The following is a 21,532-nucleotide window of genomic DNA, read 5'->3' as shown; positions in this document are numbered from 1 at the left end:
ACACAAAAAACCGAAGTAACATCTACCAAGATAATAGAGTTTTCTAAAACCGAGATACTAAGCTACTAAATTATCTCAGAAATCTGACATCTTATCTAAATCTATTATCTCCGTTTTCTAAATCAAACTGAGATTATATGGAATAAAACCGAGATGAATTGTGATTGAAACCAATTAGTATAGAAGAAAACTGAGATGTTCTTTTATTGAAACCGAGATAATAATATAAAATTGTGATAAATTCTTTTGAAAAGAGTGATCATATGTACAACCTTTTATCTCACCTTTTTTTTTAGCCTACATAGTTTGTCATTTTTTTATTTTGTTCATTTTAATGTTTTGTTATTGTTATGACAACCTGCAACCTGCAAATAGAAAGCACTCTCCTGAACAACCACCACATTTCCCTTCATATTCATAAACATCAACACCAATCAACAAAAACAACCCAATATAAATAAATTTCTTTGAAGAATCTCATTTTATTAAATGAACAAGGTCGAACATGAACATAACTTCCAAAGAGTACTGCTGATCAATCATTGATAATAACTCAAGTATTGATTAGTAGTACTGATAACCAACCAAACCTTTTAAGTTTGATGCATCAGTTAATGACCTCACACCGATATACCCACTGAAATAAAAGAATAAAATTCAGCATATAGCCAAGATGTTGAAGGCTTGAAGCATACTAGGATTTAAAATTTAATTAGCAAACCTTGAATATGAAGGCTCATCGAACCAACTACTCTCTTGGCACACCGACCACCTTCTCAAAACACATGGAACGAATGCATTTGATAAGTTTACTTCCTGAGACTCCACAAAGGCATTATTGTACTGGTATAAAATGCAGACCAATGCTACCAAGGCCTACAACTGCAAAGGACCAAAACTTGGAATCCTTATGGAGTTCGATCATGTGGGCTCTCAAAAAATGCTTTGATTGCAATGGATAGCAAGATTCTAAATATAGGACGGAACCATGGACTACAACAGCAATGGATCCCACCAGCAGAAAGATAATTTTGTCCTATTCATGCAGGCCAACCTTCTGACCGATACCTTATGTTACCCCTTCATCTCTGATCAAACTAGAGTAGCCTAGGACAGCGTCTGAAGCGACAATTTGGTTAGGTCAAATATGTGAAGACCGAGTAGATTCGAACCTAAATAAATCTTATACCATGTATATAAAGCTATTTAAAATAATTCAAAAGAAATAACTGCTCCAAGAATCCTGAATCCAGGAAGTGCACCAAGGATATGGAAAGCACTTGCTCCAAAAATACTTGGTCCAAAAATCATGAAAAGAATTTCGCTGCCACTTGTAATAATTGTTGGTATAGCACGTACTCATATACAACGACATTAGTATGGGTTTCCCTTTTCTGTTGGGCACCATTCCATCTGTTTGTTATGCTAGTTCATTATGCACAACAGTCGAGACTATATGTTCTATAGAAACATTAACAAATGTGTATACAACTGAAACAGACAAACATACCCAAAAGTGAATAAATGGCCACTATCAGCAGACATTTGCATGTAATAAACTTCTAAAGGAGCATTCCTTCACTGTCTTAGCAATAATCCAGTCCATTATGCACAACAGTTGAGACTATATGTCCTGCATAAACATTAACAAATGTGTATACAACTAAAACAAACAAACATACCCAAAAGTGAATAGATGGCCACAATCAGCAAACATTTGCATGTAATCAACTTCTAAATAAACATTCCTTCACTGTTACAACCTTACAGGTACAGGTACAATGGCCTAACCATAGATAATCTAAATATGCTTGTTCAGATTGAACTTCAATCCATCTATAAAGGTAAACAAACATTCACTATCAGAAAATTGAACCTCAAACTGTAATAAACTTAAAAACCTTAACATTATCCTTATCAAAGCGTGGGATTATAGATTAAAGGGAGCTAGACCAAGCCACCTGATCGTCCCATACATTGTTTTGAAAGCCCACCAGCTAGCATTTGGAATCACAAAAATAACGAATTGGAGTGAGCCTAAGTTCGATCCATCCACTTGATTCAATCGCTAGCACCATTCGTGAACCAACCAAAAACCTGTTCCAATACACAGACAAAACCTTACTAGCCCTTGAAATATGAACAACATATATATTACTAAATTAATAGATATTCATGCCTATACACAGTAAATGCATATGCAGGATGCAATTACCTTCAGCAGTCTAATGCTTGAATTCAATTGCAACATTTCAAGTGAGTATGTAACAACTAAGCCTATAAATATAGGGACTATTGAACAATATCAAATGGTTGTACTACCCAAAACAAAGTTTCAGAACAGAAAACATGTCTCCCCAGCCTCATGTACACGAAACCAAATTGATATAGTAATACACACAAGAACAAATGTTAACCTAAAAAGATTAAACACAAACAGATTAAGAAGATAGAAGTGTACCAACTTTAAAAGCAAACCAAGTTGGAGCAAAGAAATCAGGACTTCCTCTAATCCAATTTGATTATAACAAGGATGGGAAGTGATAAAAGATCTGCAAATAAATAAATAAATAAATAATTTCAGGACAGACTATAGCACGCCCTGCAATATGTTACTACCGACAACTTAATAAATCTCTCGTTGATCCCACTACAAAAACCTTAATACATCTTCAAAAGAAAATACTTCTCTCTTATCAATTAAAGACATGTACGCAATCCAGCACCTCTCCACCTTAATCTAAGTTGTAAGTTTGTAAGACATTCTCTTATTAATTACTAACTTCACATATTAGCGCAGAACCTATCACTATAGCTAAATGTTTTAACTGTTATTTGACTGAAAAACATAAGAGCTAAAGTTTCAAACGTGATTACTGAAATATCAATTAAAACCAGAAAGTCAAAAAGGTCTCAGAACAATTTTAAAATCAATGATAGTAAACAAGGCTGGCAGCTAAAAAAGGCACCAATCACTCTATTGTATTATAATGGATACACAAGTGATGTGATTCACTACACTAAGACCACTCCATTGTTGCTTAGTTCATAGGTTGGAACAAGTGATGTCTGCAACTGTGAATCTACTAGTGTTGAAAACGAGTTTAGCCTTTTCATTGAGACTAGATTACTAGAAGTGTAGAACGACAGAAAAATGGATGAGATGATGGTACTAGTCAATTAGTAAATGCATCTGGCCCACTTCTTACTAAATAATCTTCACGGAATGTAAAAAGGCAAAAGCTCATGAAGAAATTTCTACCACCCACAAGAGCTTTCTTTGAAAAGTCTGCCATAAGAAGTCCGGCAAAATGTCTACTGAAATGGGTATAACAGGGAAAACTACCACTTATACCATAGCCGTTGATTTTATCAACAAGTTATAAACTTGTCCTACATCCATAAGATAGCCAATGGCTATAGATTAGAATTACAACTGGATTCATACGATGTAGAATGATCAACTAACTAGAGGTCAACATTATAAGGAACATGAGCAGTAAATTTAAAGACGTATGAAACACAGTAGAATATGTCTGTATAAGATGAAGCGAAAAAAAAGTTGATGTTGTTTACAGAACATGTTTTCAGTCACGAATTTCGGTTTTATGAAAAACAATCAACATTAAAAAAAACAAAAGCTTTCAAACTATACGTTTAGCAGAATAGATCAACAATTCAATTCAGTGGAGGAAACAATGTAAACCAAAAAGATATGCACAAACATGTCTTTAGGATTGTGCTATGGAAAAACAAAAAATGAACATTGAAAATTAGTATATGCATCTGGCCTAACAACTTAAGTTGTGGTCTATCAAATATTTAATTTTGTCTAGAAGTGCATAAATGTGATGGAACTAGTCAATTTGATAGCTATTTTAGGCCCCTAACATCACACTCAATTGTTTCCTACTGATTTAAAGAAAAAACTCAACAAAGAAATTAACTGGAAACAGATGGCTATCAGATAAAAAAATAACAATTATCATTCAATCTATTGCATTCCCATGTCACAACTTATAAGCAAAGTTATAGGAAATTATCATGCTAGAAATAAATGGCGCTTAGACCAATTGCTAGGTGCTTAGAGTTGGGAAGTAGTGTATTCACCAACTACTGTTGAATGTGAGTATAACGTCTTCGATCATACAAAAAACACTGATGAAACACACAAGAGATTACATGTAAGAATGCAAATTAGTAAATTGGAAAAGATACTTGGTTCTGTACTAACTAGTGAGCAGCCCAGGATTAGATAATCGGTTTCTAAAAAACCAAATCCATAAAAGTAAAGTAAAAAAATAAATTTTCATACCTGTTTTTGAGTTGGAGAGGGCAATACAGATGAATAGAGAGTTGAGTTGGAGAGGGCAATATAGATGAAAAGGGAGTTGAGTTGGAGAGTGGAGAAGCGAGATACTTGGGAGGCTCCTCAGGTCTGAATAATTGAGAGTCTGCCCAATTCAAATAAACTGTTTAGTGTGACTTTAAAAGTCCGCGTTCTATGTCCGGCTGCTCGCAGAAAGAGGACTCTAAAATCCAAGTTTTATCAAATTTCTATGTCTTATTGTGTTACACAAATTAGTACGATAAATTTTGAAGAAAGACAAAATTATTTAGGTTTGGATGATGTGATATTTGTTGAAGGGTGTTGTGTTTTAAATTCTTGTTATTCTAGATAACTGCTAAGCAGTGGGGTGTGAGAGAGAGGAAGAGATAGGTTTGTGGGTGGTGGGGGCGTGAGCGGAGGGTGGAGAAAAGAGAGGAAGAGATGAATTTGTGGGGGGAGAGAGAGAGAATTAGAGTTTGCTTGAGAGGGAGAGGAAAAGAAAAAAAAAGGAGAGAGAAGAATAGGTGAGGACAAACAGTAACCAACCAACTTAGGGTGTGTTTGTTAAATTTTAACTCATGGAAAAGGAAGGAAATAAAATTTGTGGTCCACTATGGAATGGAATGGAATGGATTGGAAATGAAATAATTTAAAATGGTATGTGTTTGGTAAACTGGGGAAAGGAAAGTAAAAACTGGGGAAAAGAATAATCATGTTTGTTTGGAAAAACTATGAAAATGAATAATTGTATTGTTGGGTCATGGGTGTATTAGTAGTAAGCCCTATCTATCTATTTCCTTTCCTTTCCTTTCCACAAAATTTTCAGGGGTTAGCTAAGGACACAAAACCTTTTCCATTTCTATGATTTTGTTTCCATATGGAAAAACCCATTTCCTTTCCATGGGTAAACAAACGCCTTAAAAACTATGGAAAATGTGGACCACTCTTATTTTCCTTTCCTTTCCATAGTGTTTCCATCAGAACAAACACACCCTTAGTTTTTGTTTGCAAAAACAAAAAAAAACCCTCTCTTTCTGCTGCCCAGATTGTTCTGCTCACTTAATCAGGAAATATCTTGTTGATAAATTGGAGTCGATTCTGTCCCGTTAGACCCTTTTTAAATACCTTTTCCATTTGTGTTTTAATTGACGCGGTGGTTTTCTTACTTTTAGCAAGGGTCACATAGACTTTTGCCAATTGATATAATTCAATGTTCCTATGTGCATATTTTGGGTTTTCAGTTTTTCTTGTTGATATCAAGTGGCGTGTGCGTGGACAAATTTTAGACAAGAGGTTTAGGCGACTTTTTTTTACTACTTGATTCGGTGCATGTGATAAATGGGGACTATTCTTAAGAATAGTGCTAGTGTGCCGACCAGTAACATTTAGGTGGTTTGGGTCAGATGTCTAGACTTTTAGCTTAATAGTCTTGAAAACTTAACTGAAAGAGAAAATGGGATCGCGCACACAAGGCAGTTGGTGGTTAGAGAAATCATAGGAGAGATAATCAACTAAAAGAGAGGAAATATAGGCGAGAGGTTAAAGGAGCTAAGGCTATTGGTGATTTTGTACTATCGATATCAACTGACTAGCTCAAAAAGAAAGAGGTATCCGTTCAATCTCTTAGAGTCTCCTGGAATGTTGAACAAATTGTTGGGGTTATTGGATTGAAGGAATTTAGTTGCGGATACACGATTACTCCTAGCTTACTGAAGTGATCTTTTCAATTGGATTCTTGTTGAGCTAGCTAAAGTGATGAATGAAAATGAACAGTTGAGAAGTGACAGCACCCATTTGAATTCATCTGAAACTGGAAAAATGAAGGGTTAATTTGAGAGAGATGGAGAGGGGAAGTAGGGAACTGTAGAGTCTTTAGAGACTGTCAGTGAGAACGAAAGGTTTTTACTGCTCCCGGAAGGATTCAAGCAATTACTATTTGTAATAAATTCCTACTCTTGCTCACACAGCCCACCCTAGGATGGTATCCCAGCCGTGGGTCATAAAACTTCCCTCCCTTGTTATATTTGATAATAACTAACAAATCCTGGTCCTTGACAACTCCTACACTTCCTAGTCCATTCATATACTACTTTACAATCCTAATATCAAAACATTATCACTCCCAATTCTTTAAATGTGAAAAAGTAAATAGAATATGGGGAAGTAAAATATACCTCAATTTTGGGATCACAATGCAGTCAAGAATCGATTACGTCAGGAGACACAGGGGAAGATCGCACTACTACAGAAAAGCTCACATACCACTGTTTTTAAGTATGGTATAAAGGTATGTTATGAAACTGTGACAATAGGTGGTGTGGTTGATGAGTGGTGCTAAGGACTCGCAGGAATCCCCATTCCTTCTCAACCATATTCGGCAGAGAAATGGGCTCATGGACCTTAATCATGTGTGTCCACGATCAATGTATGTCTACTGATGTAGTCCCTAAACAAAATCAATGATTCCCAAACAAATAACACACCCTACAAAGTTGTATATACAAATTTACACTGTGAAATGCCCATATACGTTCACTACGTGAAATGCAAAAGAACAGTTCACTTTTATAGAAGAAAAACAAGGATCAATTCTATCACATTGTCAAATAACTAAACAAAAAGGATGAAGGTAATAAATAAAAAGTACAAAGAAAAGTTCAAAGAACTAAATGCAAAACGACCATACATGGCAAGAATATCGGTTTTCACTCAAGTCCTTACACTACTCTCAAGAACTCCAAGAGCTTTCCCAAGAATCTGCAAGACAAAGAAGAATGTTTACAATAACCTTTTATTCGCACCCTTGTTGTGATTTTCTGAATCCACTCTCAAGTTACTTACTACTTTGGCAATCTCAAATCAAGCATATGACTTAAGGCGGTAGAACAGTAGAATTAAGAGAACAATATCAACCAGCATATAGAAATAAGATGAGAAAACACTCCAAACCAAAAAACAAAGAAGTGGATCCCAATTCAGAGTACAGAGAACAATATCAACCATTATATACAAGTAATAGAACTGTGACTTGCAGATACACCATCTGTGTAGACCTAATGTCAAGCTTCACACTGCTGAATTCTTTCTTGTTCGATCTTGAGCTCTAGCTCTACCTCCGTAATCAATTAGTCTCACACACCAAAACAGTAATACTAGCACTACTACTACTCTAGGTTTCAATCTGTAGGTCAGTAATAATACTACTACTCTTTTCTTAACTACAAAAGCACACACACCACCAGTAGTAGTACAAAAGCTTGGTCTATCCTCTTCTTCTACTCTCTGCACTAGCACCAGGTACACACTAGATCACACCACACCACCAGTACACACACCACACAACCACAACCACAACCACAACCACAACAACACCTGCACCAACACCACACCACCAGTACACACACCGCACCAACACAACCACACCACGCCACACCTGCACCGGCATCACATTCCTGCACAACCACGCACGCCACACCACAACCAGCACAACTACAATCACACCACACCACACCTGCACCAGCACCACACAACACACCACATCCATGCACAACCACGTACACCACACCACACCATGCACCACACACACCAGCGCCACAACCACAAGCACAAACACATAATATTTGAATTTAAACACTCATATAATACTACGCATGCACACCAATCTTCTTTTTTTTCTTCTTAGATGTTTCAATTTCTAGAAGTTTTAAGTTCATATGAGCACATGCTTAGAGGCTGGATTATTAGAATGCGAGAGACATGTGATTAGGAATGAGGGGCATATGATTCAATTCTAACAAAGGCAGATTCGAAAAAGAAGTAGGTCAAAAATATCTAATTGTGCTTAGAGGCTGGATTATTGGAACGTGAGAGACGTGTGATTAGGAATGAGCAGCAGCATATGATTCAATTCTAACAAAGGCAGATTCAAAAAAGTAGTAGGTCAAAAATATCTAATTGCCAGGCCAATTAACACACTACTACTGAAAACAGTAAAAGATGTATGAATTCAAGTTAATCTACCTAAAAAAGGGCTTCTTTGGATAACTCAGTGATCACTATGGAACCATGAACACCACAACAGACAAATTAACTAAAACTGTGCCAAAAGCAACCAAAGAAAAAACTATTTAGAAACTGCAATAAAGTAACAAAAATAACTCCTCGGAAGAAACCTATAATCCAAATCCAAATCCCAAACACAAAATCTAATACCTAAAAAAACACATCTTACAGGCAAAACCCCCCAAAAACTAAGAAAGCAATTTCTTTTTCAAAATTTCTGGTTCATATCAATGATATCATCAATTTGTGATGGAAAAGTCAATGCAATCAACCAAAAAGGTGCATATCCCAAACAGTTTAACAACAAGGAAGAGGGAGGGAGTACCTCAAGTTTTCAAAACAGATGGGTCTTCTTCTTCTTCTTTGATTGAGTCGTCTTCCTTTGCTTATGATCTTATACAAGAAAAGTTATCAACAAAGATGGGTCGTCTTCCTCATTACAACCAGGTTTCCATGAAGAACTAGAGAACGAGTTTTGAGAGAGGGGAGTCGTGATCGAGAATAATATTTTTAATCGTTTAACTTTTTTCACCTTTTTGGCTTTTATTTAAGTTGTTTGGTTTTATATTTTATCTTATTCTTTCTAAACACATAAACTAACGGATAAAATTGTTACCAAATATTAGAAGAATGCTCACAATAGTTCTTAGAAAATAAATTGAATTACACTAACAGGTAAGTTAAAAACTAGAGGTTAATTCTGTGAGAAAGGACATAACTTAAATATCCGTTAGCAATGAAAATATGGTGTGTTAAAAAATGACCATTCGGTGTGGTGGAAACCTATTAACATTACAAGGTAGGGCAGTTCCATTATTTATAAAAGGGTTCTTCACTTGTCAATCAAGTGATATATGGCAGGCTAGTGCCTTGGTCATCCAGCCTCACAAATTTGGCCTCAAATTCAAGCCAGGGTTCATTTAAATGTTCAAGCTCGGCTCATATTGTAACACAATGTTCATCCTTGATTAATTGGCTCCTATGATAGCAAGAACAAACTTGAGCTAGCCGATCCTGAGCAGCTAGTTCTTTCTAAAGGACTAGTCATGGCTGAGGGTGCAGCCATCTTGAAAAATGCAAACTTAGATACCACAACAACACACAATCACCAGTTTAGAGAACAATTAGGCTTTCAATTAATCATTAGAGACAAAATTAATCTCCTTTCCTTGTTTGTTGCACTAAGACACCCCTCACTAAGTCAAACAATTTGTTGAACACTTTAAACCCATTCAAAATAAGGAATAATTCTAATATCAAATTAAAAAACAACAAAAGCCATTAGCATTACAGTTCACCAAATTCTTATCACGGAGGAGGAACAATAGACAATAAATTGAAACAACAAAGGAAAAAAGGAAAGAAATTTATTACTGATGGAAATCACGAATTTCGAAGTAAACTGATATATTTAATAAATACACGTTATAAACACAATCAAAAGAAACCAAATATGAATTGCGAACTAGAAATGAGAATTACCAGATGAAGCGCGAATTAAAACACCGAGAAGCTCACAAATTGAACAAGCTAGGTTGTCAAAGTTGGGTTCCAAAAAGGGTGCCCTAGGTTAGAATGGTAGAAGTTGGGAGGAGAGAATAGCACCAAATCAGTTTGAGCGAGTTCATGGAGTTTTTTATTTTTCTTTTGCTTTTTCTATTTATAATTATTTGAGAGAGAGAAGGTTGGCAAGTGAAGGTTTGGCAATAAACTTTCATGCCACAGTCAAGCCTCTGGATTTAGTCTCAACTATGGGTTCTTTCATGCCACAGTCAGGCCATGGTAATCTAGTATACTGCATGGCAGTGGGGAGTGAGCAGAGCTGTGGAGAGAGAGAGAGAGGAGTTATTGAGGGGTGAAGGAGAAAGAGTTGGGCGAAGGAGAAAGGGCATTGGGGGCGAAGGAGAAACAAGAAAGGGCATTGAGAGACGCACGAACACCAAACAATTGACATTCTCAAGCTTGTTAATCAAATCATTCAACATAAACCTTCACAAAACCTCAATTCCAACATTAAAACATCATCGAAACTTTGAGTGCAAAGCTGATTCCCTCATCAACGACGATCAATTCTTCAACAAGATAAAAAATTGGGATTTTGAAGCCTAAATTGTTTTTTGCAAGCACAAAACATAGCCTACTTGTTGCTTTGACTTCTGAACTAAAGAACATTCCATCTACCCCAACTCAATAAACTCAAGCTTCACAAATACGATGGTGAGAAGACATGTCTGTAGAGTGCAACGCTCTAATACATACTGGTACTTGAAGGTAAATGGGTGTTTTAAATCAAGGAAAATTCTAATTGCTCTATTGACAAGTTCAAAGAAAGTTTGGCTCGTAAGAGGTATGCCAAAATCAAGGTCCAACTACTATGAAGCTTTTAGCCCTGTCGCCACCATAAGAATTGTCTTTGTCGCTTGCTTTTCAACATACTTAACTGCCCTGTCTATGCTAGAGAAATTGTCACAGAGAAGTAGGTTGATGTCATCTACCTATGCACTAAGGAGCAACTAACAAATGTGTCTACTACAAGATTTATTCCGTCTTTAAGTGCATTAATTGGTCAATGTTACAATTGACAAACACAAGCTAAATATTAATGAATACTCTCACTGAGTCACCAGCATTTGCATCCAACACTACAACGAGACCAAAAAACGCAATGACAAGAACTATCAAATAACGAATTATTCCTATTATTAACTCGGATTAAAAAACAACAAAATTATATATTCGGACAACCTCGTTTCAAATCAAGCTTCATTTGTCCAATTCAAGAAACCAACATTGGAAGAAAAAAAATTGATAACACACATAATAAAAAAGAAAACGTACCTTTAGTTTGACCAAACACTTTTTCATCTACAAAGAGTGGAAGATGGTAAGCTATTTTTGAGCTCAATGGGTATTAGAGAAATTTGAGATGGGGTTCAAGAATCAGTCATGATTTTGTTCTTCTCCAACTTCTTTCCACACACCTATGCGGTGTTAAGTATATTTAATCGGAATTATGGAGAGATGTGTCATTGGAGAGAATTATCGCGATTGATTGAGTGGGAGAGGAAGAATAGAGAGGAGTGACTGACTGAGGAGAAAGAGGGGAGTGTTATGGCGTAGAAATGAGAGAGAAGTTGAGGACAGTCATACAGAAACCTACCAAACAACATTTTGGGCCACATACCCCCACCCTAGAACGTTCGCTCTGCTCACTTGATTAAAATTTATCCAAAAGTAGGAAATGTATATACGTGGGGTACTTTGATAATGAAAAAAGAATTATTTTGAACCTAGTATATGGCAAATTGATCCCACAGTTTTGTGTAACTATAGCATACACTAATAAACCAATAACCAAAGTAGTTTCTACCATGGTATATAAATATTTCCCACTGTTTTCCGAAGAACTGTGGTATAAAAGTTCTCATCAACCGTGGTATATGTGTCATTCTGTAGTAGTGAGAATCAGGCCAAGTCATGGGAAGTGGAAGTGCATCATTGTCATTAGCAAGGTAGCTTTCTCTATCACGGGACCACCACCACCACTTGCTCTTCTTGACAGAGGAAATTGGGTGTTGTTAGAGACATTGGTGAGTGAGTGGAATTTATTTGAAAGTGAATGGAACACTCATGTTTTTAATCAAGAATTCTAAATTATGGTATTAATTTAATTGTTGTTTGTTTATTGGTTTCTCCTACTCTCCTACTTGAAGATGGGAGAAAGTGGAGGACAGTTAGTCGGACAGCCCATGCACATTAATGTAGAACACATTTATTTTTCTGCTGAAGCTGTGTATGATTATTCAAGATGGGGGTTGGTGGAAGGAGGAAGACCAGGGATTTTGATATTATTAGAGTTTGAGAAGATAAAAGTCTCACTTCCCCAGTTTACAAACTCATCCTTTCTTCCTCGTCCAGTTTTTTTTTTTTTTATTATCGATGTTTGATTGACCCATTTTGTGCATTACACTAAAACACTGTAAGATTTTTGTAATCCCGAGGTTGGAAATTTTAACTTGGATTATTTTGGCAACATGGGCCTTTTGATATTTTCTTTAAAAAAAAAGTGGACACAGTGTTCGTGATTTCAAATGAAATTGGAATTTCGACAAATGAGTCGGTATTCCCAACGAAATTCTGGTTTTTTGAACCTCTCGAAATTCCGTCGATTTTGAAATTCTGGCCAAGTCTTACATGGATTCTGATATGGCATAAACATTTAGTGTCCACGTCACCAAGAACGTAACAGTTGACCTAGCACGTACTCACTTTGTTGATTGATTTCAGTCAGAATCCAAGAGTATGTACTAATTGGTACTTAGTACATACTTAGATCATACTTTTATTCTCCAAGTTGCAAAACCATAAATTAATACTTAGATCAGGATTACTAAGCAAAATTGAATGTCAATTGTATAGGAATAAAGTAACAATAAAAAAGTTCTACCAACCAATGCCACATCTAGAAAACAAATAACATTATAAGACAAAAATACCAATGTATACAATGTACTTCACCGAAAGTGCAGAGTAATACAATGTACCTTCTATAAGACTAGGGAATACAATGTACTTTGGATGATTGACTAATTACCACATCGAATAGGATCCCGGCTGACATCCATCACCGGAGTGAGTATGTGTCGGGCCAAGTCTTACGTGGATTCTGATATGGCATAAACATTTAGTGTCCACGTCACCAAGCACGTAGGAGTTGACCTGGCACGTACTCACTCTGTTGATTGATTTCAATCCGAATCCAAGAGTATGTACTAATTGGTAAATCAAAGAAGCTGCGTTGTACTAATTGGTCACCACGAAACTACATTGTCCCAATTTGATTTTTCGACGTAGTTCACTGGATACACAAGCAAAGGAGAAATACTGAGAATACAATCTATTGTAACAAGTTTGGGGCTTCTTTCCAATTACTATCCTTTTACGTCTAGAAAACCTATGATTCTAACAGGTAAACACATTCACAAGGAGAGGTGATTAAAATGCGAACCACAAGATAATACAATCTTGTACACCAAATTAGGCACTTTCTTTTCTTAACTCTGTTTTCCTTTATTTCAACAAAAATCCTCATCATCACCCAATAAGCGTGATAAAAATTATAGAATAAATCAAAGAGATATTTGGGGAGGAAGAAAAGGAAGGGACATTTTGTTAAAAGGGAAAAAATGGATAATGTCATATGGTAGACCAAAGAAGTAAAGCTGATGGAATAAATGACCAAAGAATATACCACTTAGAAAATGGTCAAGGTGGTTTTCCATTATCTAAGTCCTCCATCACGTCAATGTCCTTGCGAGCAGTGATTTTTTGAACGTATCCTGCATGGTTAAAATGAATTACATAAAGAACCCTTTTTGTATCCATAACAGTTTAAAATTTTAACTTTTAACATTAGAGTTACTAATCCCTGCAGTCTTTAGTTTCTAAATGCAATGTTCCTAATACAAATTGAGGATGAGATCCAACCATTTAGTAACAACACCAGAACGAAACAACAAAGTAAAATGTTATTTTGGTGCTTCATCTATATTTTCATCAGTTGTGCTCATAAAGCCACCTTCCTAACTAGAGCAGTGGTGGATTGTCAAGATATCTCACCAAGCGAAAGATGCCTCACATTTTGGTTAAACTAGGACTCTAGGAGCATTTTCCAAAAGATTTTATTTGTTTCTCTATGGTCACTGACTGATGGAGTTGGCAATTTCCAAGCACGGGACTGCTGTAACAAACTCCAGCAGATTTGAGCACCCTCTCTCTCTCTCTCCAACACATAAATTCAGTCTAAGTAAAGCTCTCGTGTTCCTATACTCGTAGTATGATTCATTTTTTAAAAAGCATGGTTTAGATTTTATTTTTTGTATTCAGAAACAAGTCTGTATAAACATAAATATAATCTGCAATAAGTCTGAAGCAAAGTTTACTATTCCAAAGCAACACACAGCTTTCACAAATGATCTTTGTCAATCACTGAACGAGGCATTTCATACTTTGTTGATAAAGCAACACCCCGTAATTACGGATTACTATCACATAAGCAGTGTCCATAAAACAAGTAATAACTCTAAGCTTGAAACAATGTAATAAAAGTTTAAACTATAAAAGCTAAAGATGAAGAGTGTACCAATTCCTTGACAAGGGATGCATTTGCAAATAGTCTCCTTCCCTCTTCTATTATAATAACTAACAAACCCTGATCCTTGACAACTCCGACACTTGCCAGTCCATTCATATACCACTTCTTTACAATCCTACAAACAGAAAAACAAACAATACTTAATATCAAAACATCAAACGCAAAAAAGCAAACAGAATGTGGGGAAGTAAAGTATACCTCAATTTTGGGATCACAACGCAGTCGAGAATCGATTACGTCAGGAGAAACAGGAGAAGAATCAGGATAAGTCATGGGAAGTGGAAGAGCGTCATTGTCATTAGCAAGGTAGCTTTCTCTATCACGGGACCACCACCACCACTTGGTCTTCTTGGCGTTAATTCTAGTATTACTAGAAACAGGTAGTTTGTTATTAGTAGTTGTGGAATCTATTGGTGTAGGGAACTGAGGAGGAGACCAACGTGGGTTGTTAATTGGTATATCTGCTGCTTGGCAACGGATTGTGAATTTATTAGACGAGGAAAAAAAATGTGATTTATTGGAAATGGGGAGAAGAATGAAATTGGGTGTTGTTAGAGACATTGGTGAGTGGAATTTATTTCAATGGAACACTCATGTTTATGGTATTAATGTTGGACACGGGGGGTTTAAACTGTTTATGTATTGACTATTAAAGATGGCTTGGTGGAAGGAGGTAGACCAGGGCTTTGATGGGAGCGGCGCCTGGTTTTCATTATCTCTACCCGATGGAGACGAAAGGCTTGTTTTTGCTGATTAGTGGAACTACAATTTTAAGTTCCAAGTTTTTTAGAAAGCTACATCACGTCGGTCTACATGCCACGTGTTGCTAACATCATATCGAGGAAAAACATGTTTTTTTTATTTTTTTTTAAGTACTATTTTGGACTTGGACAATCAATTAGCCGTTTAGGGTATGCTTTGTAAATTTCATTGTTTGAGGATTGAAATAACTAGGTAACTTCTACGAAGAGGGGCGTGAGCGGAGGGTAGAGAAAAGAGAGGGAGAGATGGGTTTGTGGGTGGGGAGAGAGAGAGAGTTAGGGTTTGGTTGAAAGAGAGAGAAGGAAGAAGGGAGAGGAAAAGAGAGAGGGATAGGTGAGGACAAACAGACATAAATCAACCAACTTAGTTTTTGTCCGCATACCCCCTCCCTCCCCCCTTTTCCCAGATCATTCGTTCCGCTCACTTGATTATTTTTAATAAAATTAAAATTAAAATTAGACACTCATACCCGTACCCATGCAACACAACAAAATGATTGACATAAAAGCTAGTTATGAATTTTGTAGTGATCAAGTATCTTTTTCTAAGATCAGCTATGAATTGAATAGGTTTGGATTGAATTGATAATAGAAAAGAAATGAAACTCAAGCTTTAGTATTCATCATTAATGGTGGTTACAAAGTCGTTCTTTCTCTCTCTCTCTCTCTCTGCTTCGCTTTGGTTTTACAAAGTCCTTCTTTCTCTTGATCATCGCTATAGTCTTTCAGCTATAGTAGTGCCCAAACCTATCTTGATGCGTGTCTATTCTCTTTTTTCTCCTTCCTTTCCCCGCTTGTTCCTGTAATCATAAACGTATGCGCAAGATACCGATAGTTATATCGATATTTTGAGTTAGTTACGATATTTGGCCTGGAATATCAGGTTAATGATATTTGCCCACGACATCGCCCCCTCTCAAAACTTTCAAATTTCGATCTTGAAAATTTGAATGTTCCGAGAAACAACCGGGAAAAACCAAAAAATCAATCTGAAATACTCAAAATTCAAAATATCAAGTAGTTATTGTTGGAACAGAGAAGTCACATCAAAATATCAAATATAAAAACTCGCCTTCACTTTCTCTCTCTTCACTTATTCGCAAAAAACTCAAAACATTCAAACTTCACCACCATTAACAAACCTGAAAAGCTTCAATTTGGAATTACTCGTTGTCCTCTTTATCAGATTTTCCTGCAAACTTGATAGGTTAGTTAGAATAAAATTTTAATATGCTTACTTGCTATCATAATCGCTTTTCCTTTATTCTGTTTATCATTAATATCGCGTCTGTTCCTCTTCTTGAATTAAGAAGGTTAGGGGTTAGGGTTTGTACTTAAACGTTTTATCTGTACAACCACTATACTAACTAGATTTTTGAATTATATATTTTGATTTGTTTCAGTATGGCTAGGGAAAAACTTGTGTTAATTTTAGGCAAACAATCTCGAAACGATCCTGGTTTCGACGTCAAGAACGTATACTTTTGAGACACACATCATCACCTTGAAACCCGTCATTGTTACCACGAGAACTCGATACGTGTATAATAAATAATATTTTATACAATAGTACAGAGTATAGTGATAGTAGTATCGATGAAGGATATAATTCTAATAAAAAATTTATTGTTTCTAGTGATACCGATATGTCGAATGAAGGTATCGAGTCTGAAGATAGAACCAGCTCTTCTTCCTCAACCTCGACATCACAAAGGACTAAAACTGATGAACTAGCATGGCGCCCAACGTATCTTGCTGATGGCATAACATGCCATCCTTTTGAGACTGTGACCTTGGAATCAGAGCGTGAAATTATAGAGGACAACAACATATGGAGTGATGGCTTAAATCCTCATTTCTTGAAAATACCCAACTTAGCATTCGTTAGAGTTGCATATCAGATACCCGATACTGTCACTCTTCAACACTATGCTGGATGTAGGAAAGGTACCAAATGCCAAAATAGTGATGCCCAGTCAATCATTATCACTGTTGGGCAACTAGCTACTGGTTTGCGACTCCCTTTGACAGACCTCGATCGAAAGATACTGAACCATTTGACCATCTCTCCTTGCCAAGGCATGGGCAATTTTTGGAGATTGATGTACATTTGTAACTATTATAATGCGTATCTCGAACCTAATATGCGAGGATCCCAAAAAATCTGGCTCATCGACATTCAAACCCACTATACCTTTGTCGAACATACTGAAAAAAACAAAAACGGTTTAAATGAGCCTAGTGGTTATTTTTATCCCAAGAAACGAAGTAACCGACAGGGTATCATAATAGTGAATTGAGATAGTGACTTTAGATGGCCACTCTATCCTCTCATTATATCTGGTCAATGGGAGTCATCTGCTTTTGTCGATGTTCCCTTCTTGGTACACCGTATTTTTAATCTTAGAGGTACGTTATCTATGACTCCATCTCTTGAAACAAAATTTCGATACTCCATCTCGGACCTTTTATCTGATTGGCCTATCCTTGTGCCCTTGTTTCAGTACTAAAACCTGCGACTTCGAGAAGTCATGGAGAATCTACTGGAGTAATGGAGCTTCTGAAAGGCACTGATGAAAAAATAACTGCTAGAACTGGTGCTGATCAATATGGAAATCCAACCTCAAATGTCGACTTACAAGATGTTGACAATTATGTCGCTCCTTTATATACCTTAAAGAGTAATATGCTTAGAGGTCAAGATCCTTCACCTCCCCAAACTGTTGTATCTTCCCACGCTGCTCCATGTTCATTACGACCTTGTTCTTATGAAAAAGGATTTAGAAAAACTTTTGCTTCTTCTGAATTGCCTGATAACACTCCTCAATGTTATTTTGATTATATGATTAATGGTTTTAATATGACTGACGATCTTTTTCCCAAAATTAAACAAGAAGTTCTAGATTTCTATAATTATCCACTTTTGCAAGATGTATTTGATCACCATTGCTTATTATACACAGATATGGTATCTCGCATTCCTTGTGATCAAGACAAATCCACCAACAAGTTTCTGAATTCAAAAAAATCAACAAGTGGTAGTTCCTTCTAGGCTCCAATTCCTTCCAAAGAAAAACATGTTGATACTGGCTTTCATCAAAAGAAAAGAAAGGAACCTTGTACCACTCTACAAACTACGAAGGTATCTAAGAATGCAAAAACTACCACCACTACTGCACTTGTCTCTGTGCCCTCGAAATCTTCATCTATTCCAGCCACTATTCAACCCACTGCTCCATCCACTGCTCATGGTCCTTCTTCTTCATCTGAAGTTTTTGTGGCTGATTTTATCCTTCGTAACAAGAAAAGGGTTCTAAAATCTTCTTCTCTATTTTCTGATCCTCCAACACTTGGACTCGGAGAAGCTCTAGTTATGAACACGATTCTTCCTCGAGATCGATCAATGATGGCTGAAATTCCCATTACTGAACGATTTCACATTTTGTATTTTTCCCTCGAAAAGGTAAGTATATACCTTTGGCCTTACTCTTATAACGGGTTTCCCATTATTTATAATGTATTCAACTGCTGTATTCTTGATTTCAGGCTAAAGTTGCTGCGGACAGTCAGTTTGAGAACGATATGACTTCCCTCCGCCTTCTTAGGGAAGATAATGAAAAATTGAAAAAAGACAAAGAACAACTTCAATACTCTTTTGAAGAAGAAAAGAAAAAACACGCTGTCACCATCACCAAATTCAATGCTTCCGAAGTCGCTCATCAAGCTGGTTGAAGCTGATTAAAATATGAATTATTGTGTTTCCACTATGAAGAGCTTCAAACGATATCTTCCTGCCGATGTTATTACTCAATATAACCTTGAGTCTGATGATGATAGTGATATTCCGTCTGAAGCTGCCCTCGATGTTGAGAAAGAAGTTGTCCTAGCTGATACCATTGTAGCCGAGGCTATTAAAACTGAGAAAACCAACAATGAAGATGATATGGTAAAAACTAACCCCACCGAGATTGTGGCTACCCCATCTCTCATTCTTGACACATTTCGTCTTGATCCCTCTACTCTAGAGGGAATCGATATGCTTGCTGGTGTCGACTTAGATCTCGAGGCCAGATGCAATGTTCTCAGTCAACCCAAAACCTCCACTACGAGCTGAAATTTTCTCCAATTTGTAATATTGATACAATATATGAGCTCTCTATTTTGCCTTATTTTCTTAAACTTCCTTCGACATATGAAATAGATCTCTTTTGCTCCTTTTGGTTTGTTTATATTTATAATATATCTGTTAATAGCCTTTGACAATTAAAAACATATCTAAAAAGAAAATTTGAATTTTCGATACCACTCTACTGAAAAGTAGTATCAATTGATACTTAGTAATATTTTGAAAAGAAAATTAGACTTTCGATACCACTCCAATTAAAAGCAGTATCAATTGATACTTAATAATATTTTGTACTGAAAATTAAACTTTCGATACCACTCCAATTAAAAGCAGTATCAATTGATACTTAGTAATATTTTGAAAAGAAAATTCGACTTTCGATACCACTCCAATTAAAAGTAGTATCAATTGATACTTAGTAAGATTTTGAAAAGGAATTTGACTTTCTATACCACTCCAATTAAAAGCAATATCAATTGATACTTAGTAAGATTTTGAAAAGCAATTTAACTTTCGATACCACTCCAATTAAAAACAGTATCAATTGATACTTAATAATATTTTGAAAAGAAAATTCGACTTTCGATACCACTCCAATTAAAAGCAGTATCAATTGATATATAGTAATATTTTGAAAAGAAAATTCGACTTTCGATACCACTCCAATTAAAAGCAGTATCAATTGATACTTAGTAAGATTTTGAAAAGGAATTTGACTTTCTATACCACTCCGATTAAAAGCAGTATCAATTGATACTTAGTAAGATTTTGAAAAGCAATTTAACTTTTGATGCCACTCCAATTAAAAGCAGTATCAATTGATACTTAATAATATTTTGAAAAGAAAATTCGACTTTCGATACCACTTCAATTAAAAGCAGTATCAATTGATACTTAGTAATATTTTGAAAAGAAAATTCGACTTTCGATACCACTCCAATAAAAGCAGTTTCAATTGATACTTAGTAATATTTTGAAAAGAAAATTTGACTTTCGATACCACTCCAATTAAAAGCAGTATCAATTGATACTTAGTAATATTTTGAAAAGGAATTTAACTTTCGATACTACTCCAATTAAAAGTAGTATCAATTGATACTTAGTAATATTTTGAAAAGAAAATTCGATTTTCGATACCACTCCAATTAAAAGCAGTATCAATTGATACTTAATAATACTTTGAAAAGAAAATTCGACTTTTGATACCACTCAAATTAAAAGCAGTATCAATTGATACTTATCTTCGAGATCGATATATTTCTATAGATACCGTTATCTTTGAACCATAATTTTTGACCTGGTATCGAGATGAGAATCTACAGATCACTAGGATTATTGTTTCTTTGACCTGGTACCGATACCAGGATTCGAACTTGTAACCTTGCTTGAATACAAATTTGGTAATGGACCTTGTAACATTTACTCAATATATAAACTCATATTTACCAATAATAAAAAAATTCAACCAACTGGCTCAAAAACTAACATGCACTAAATTAACCACGCCATTAAACTTTAGTGAATTATCATTTAAACCTTAAACTGTCCCACACACAAATAACCAAGAATTACTTTTTAATTAATTTTCTTTATTTTCTTAGTAATCACCATTAAATTCTCTCGTTTTCTTACTAATTACCATTAAATTCCATCATTTTCTTGCTAATCACCATTAACCACTACAAGAAATGGGGTCTTTGGTGACAAAAAAAAGCGTCGCTGAATATTGTGAAAGCATAACTAATTATATTTCGGTGACGTTTTTTGGAGTGTCCTGCCATTGTGGACAATGATATAGTCGACAAAGATACATAGCGACGATTTTACAACGTCGCCAAAGATGAGATCTTCACCGACGATGCAAAACGTCGCTATTGTTTTTATTTCGTCGCTAACTCATTTTCGCATTCTCTACACAATAATGTCGCAAAAGATGTATTTTTAGTGACGTTTTCAAAATCGCCGCTAGTAATGCCTTAATAGCAATGTTTCTATCGTCGGTAAATATCCAAATTTTTTGAAAATTTTAGCGTTGTTCGCGACGTTATAATCATCACTATAAGTCCATTTTTTTTTAAAAAAAAATGGTGTTATTAGCA

The 21,532-nt window shown here is 35.7% G+C and overlaps 1 protein-coding gene across 7 annotated transcripts; it reads right to left on the bottom strand.

Moving 5' to 3' along the window:
* Positions 1 to 1,697: 1,697 nt before the first annotated feature.
* Positions 1,698 to 15,347, bottom strand: SCO2 (protein disulfide isomerase). 7 transcript variants are annotated; one of them, XR_015211237.1, is made up of 5 exons: positions 14,745 to 15,313; positions 14,535 to 14,661; positions 13,644 to 13,731; positions 8,718 to 13,250; positions 6,876 to 7,087 (listed from the first exon to the last, which is right to left on the bottom strand). XR_015211237.1 is itself a non-coding variant. In XM_086589354.1 (4 exons), the coding sequence occupies exons 1-3, from the start codon at positions 15,105 to 15,107 to the stop codon at positions 13,658 to 13,660; spliced, it is 564 nt and encodes a 187-aa protein (XP_086445480.1). In that variant the 5' UTR covers positions 15,108 to 15,313; the 3' UTR covers positions 1,698 to 2,097; positions 13,644 to 13,657. The 7 variants fall into 7 exon arrangements, 3 of the variants coding, with proteins under 3 accessions (XP_086445480.1, XP_086445479.1, XP_086445481.1); XM_086589354.1 differs by lacking the exons at positions 6,876 to 7,087; positions 8,718 to 13,250 and adding an exon at positions 1,698 to 2,097; XR_015211234.1 differs by having other exon boundaries at positions 8,718 to 13,731; positions 14,745 to 15,347.
* Positions 15,348 to 21,532: the final 6,185 nt, after the last annotated feature.

Source organism: Coptis chinensis, chromosome 2, assembly GCF_015680905.1.
Source record: "Coptis chinensis isolate HL-2020 chromosome 2, ASM1568090v1, whole genome shotgun sequence".
Taxonomy (NCBI): Eukaryota; Viridiplantae; Streptophyta; class Magnoliopsida; order Ranunculales; family Ranunculaceae; genus Coptis; species Coptis chinensis.
This window is presented reverse-complemented; position numbering and strand designations above follow the sequence as displayed.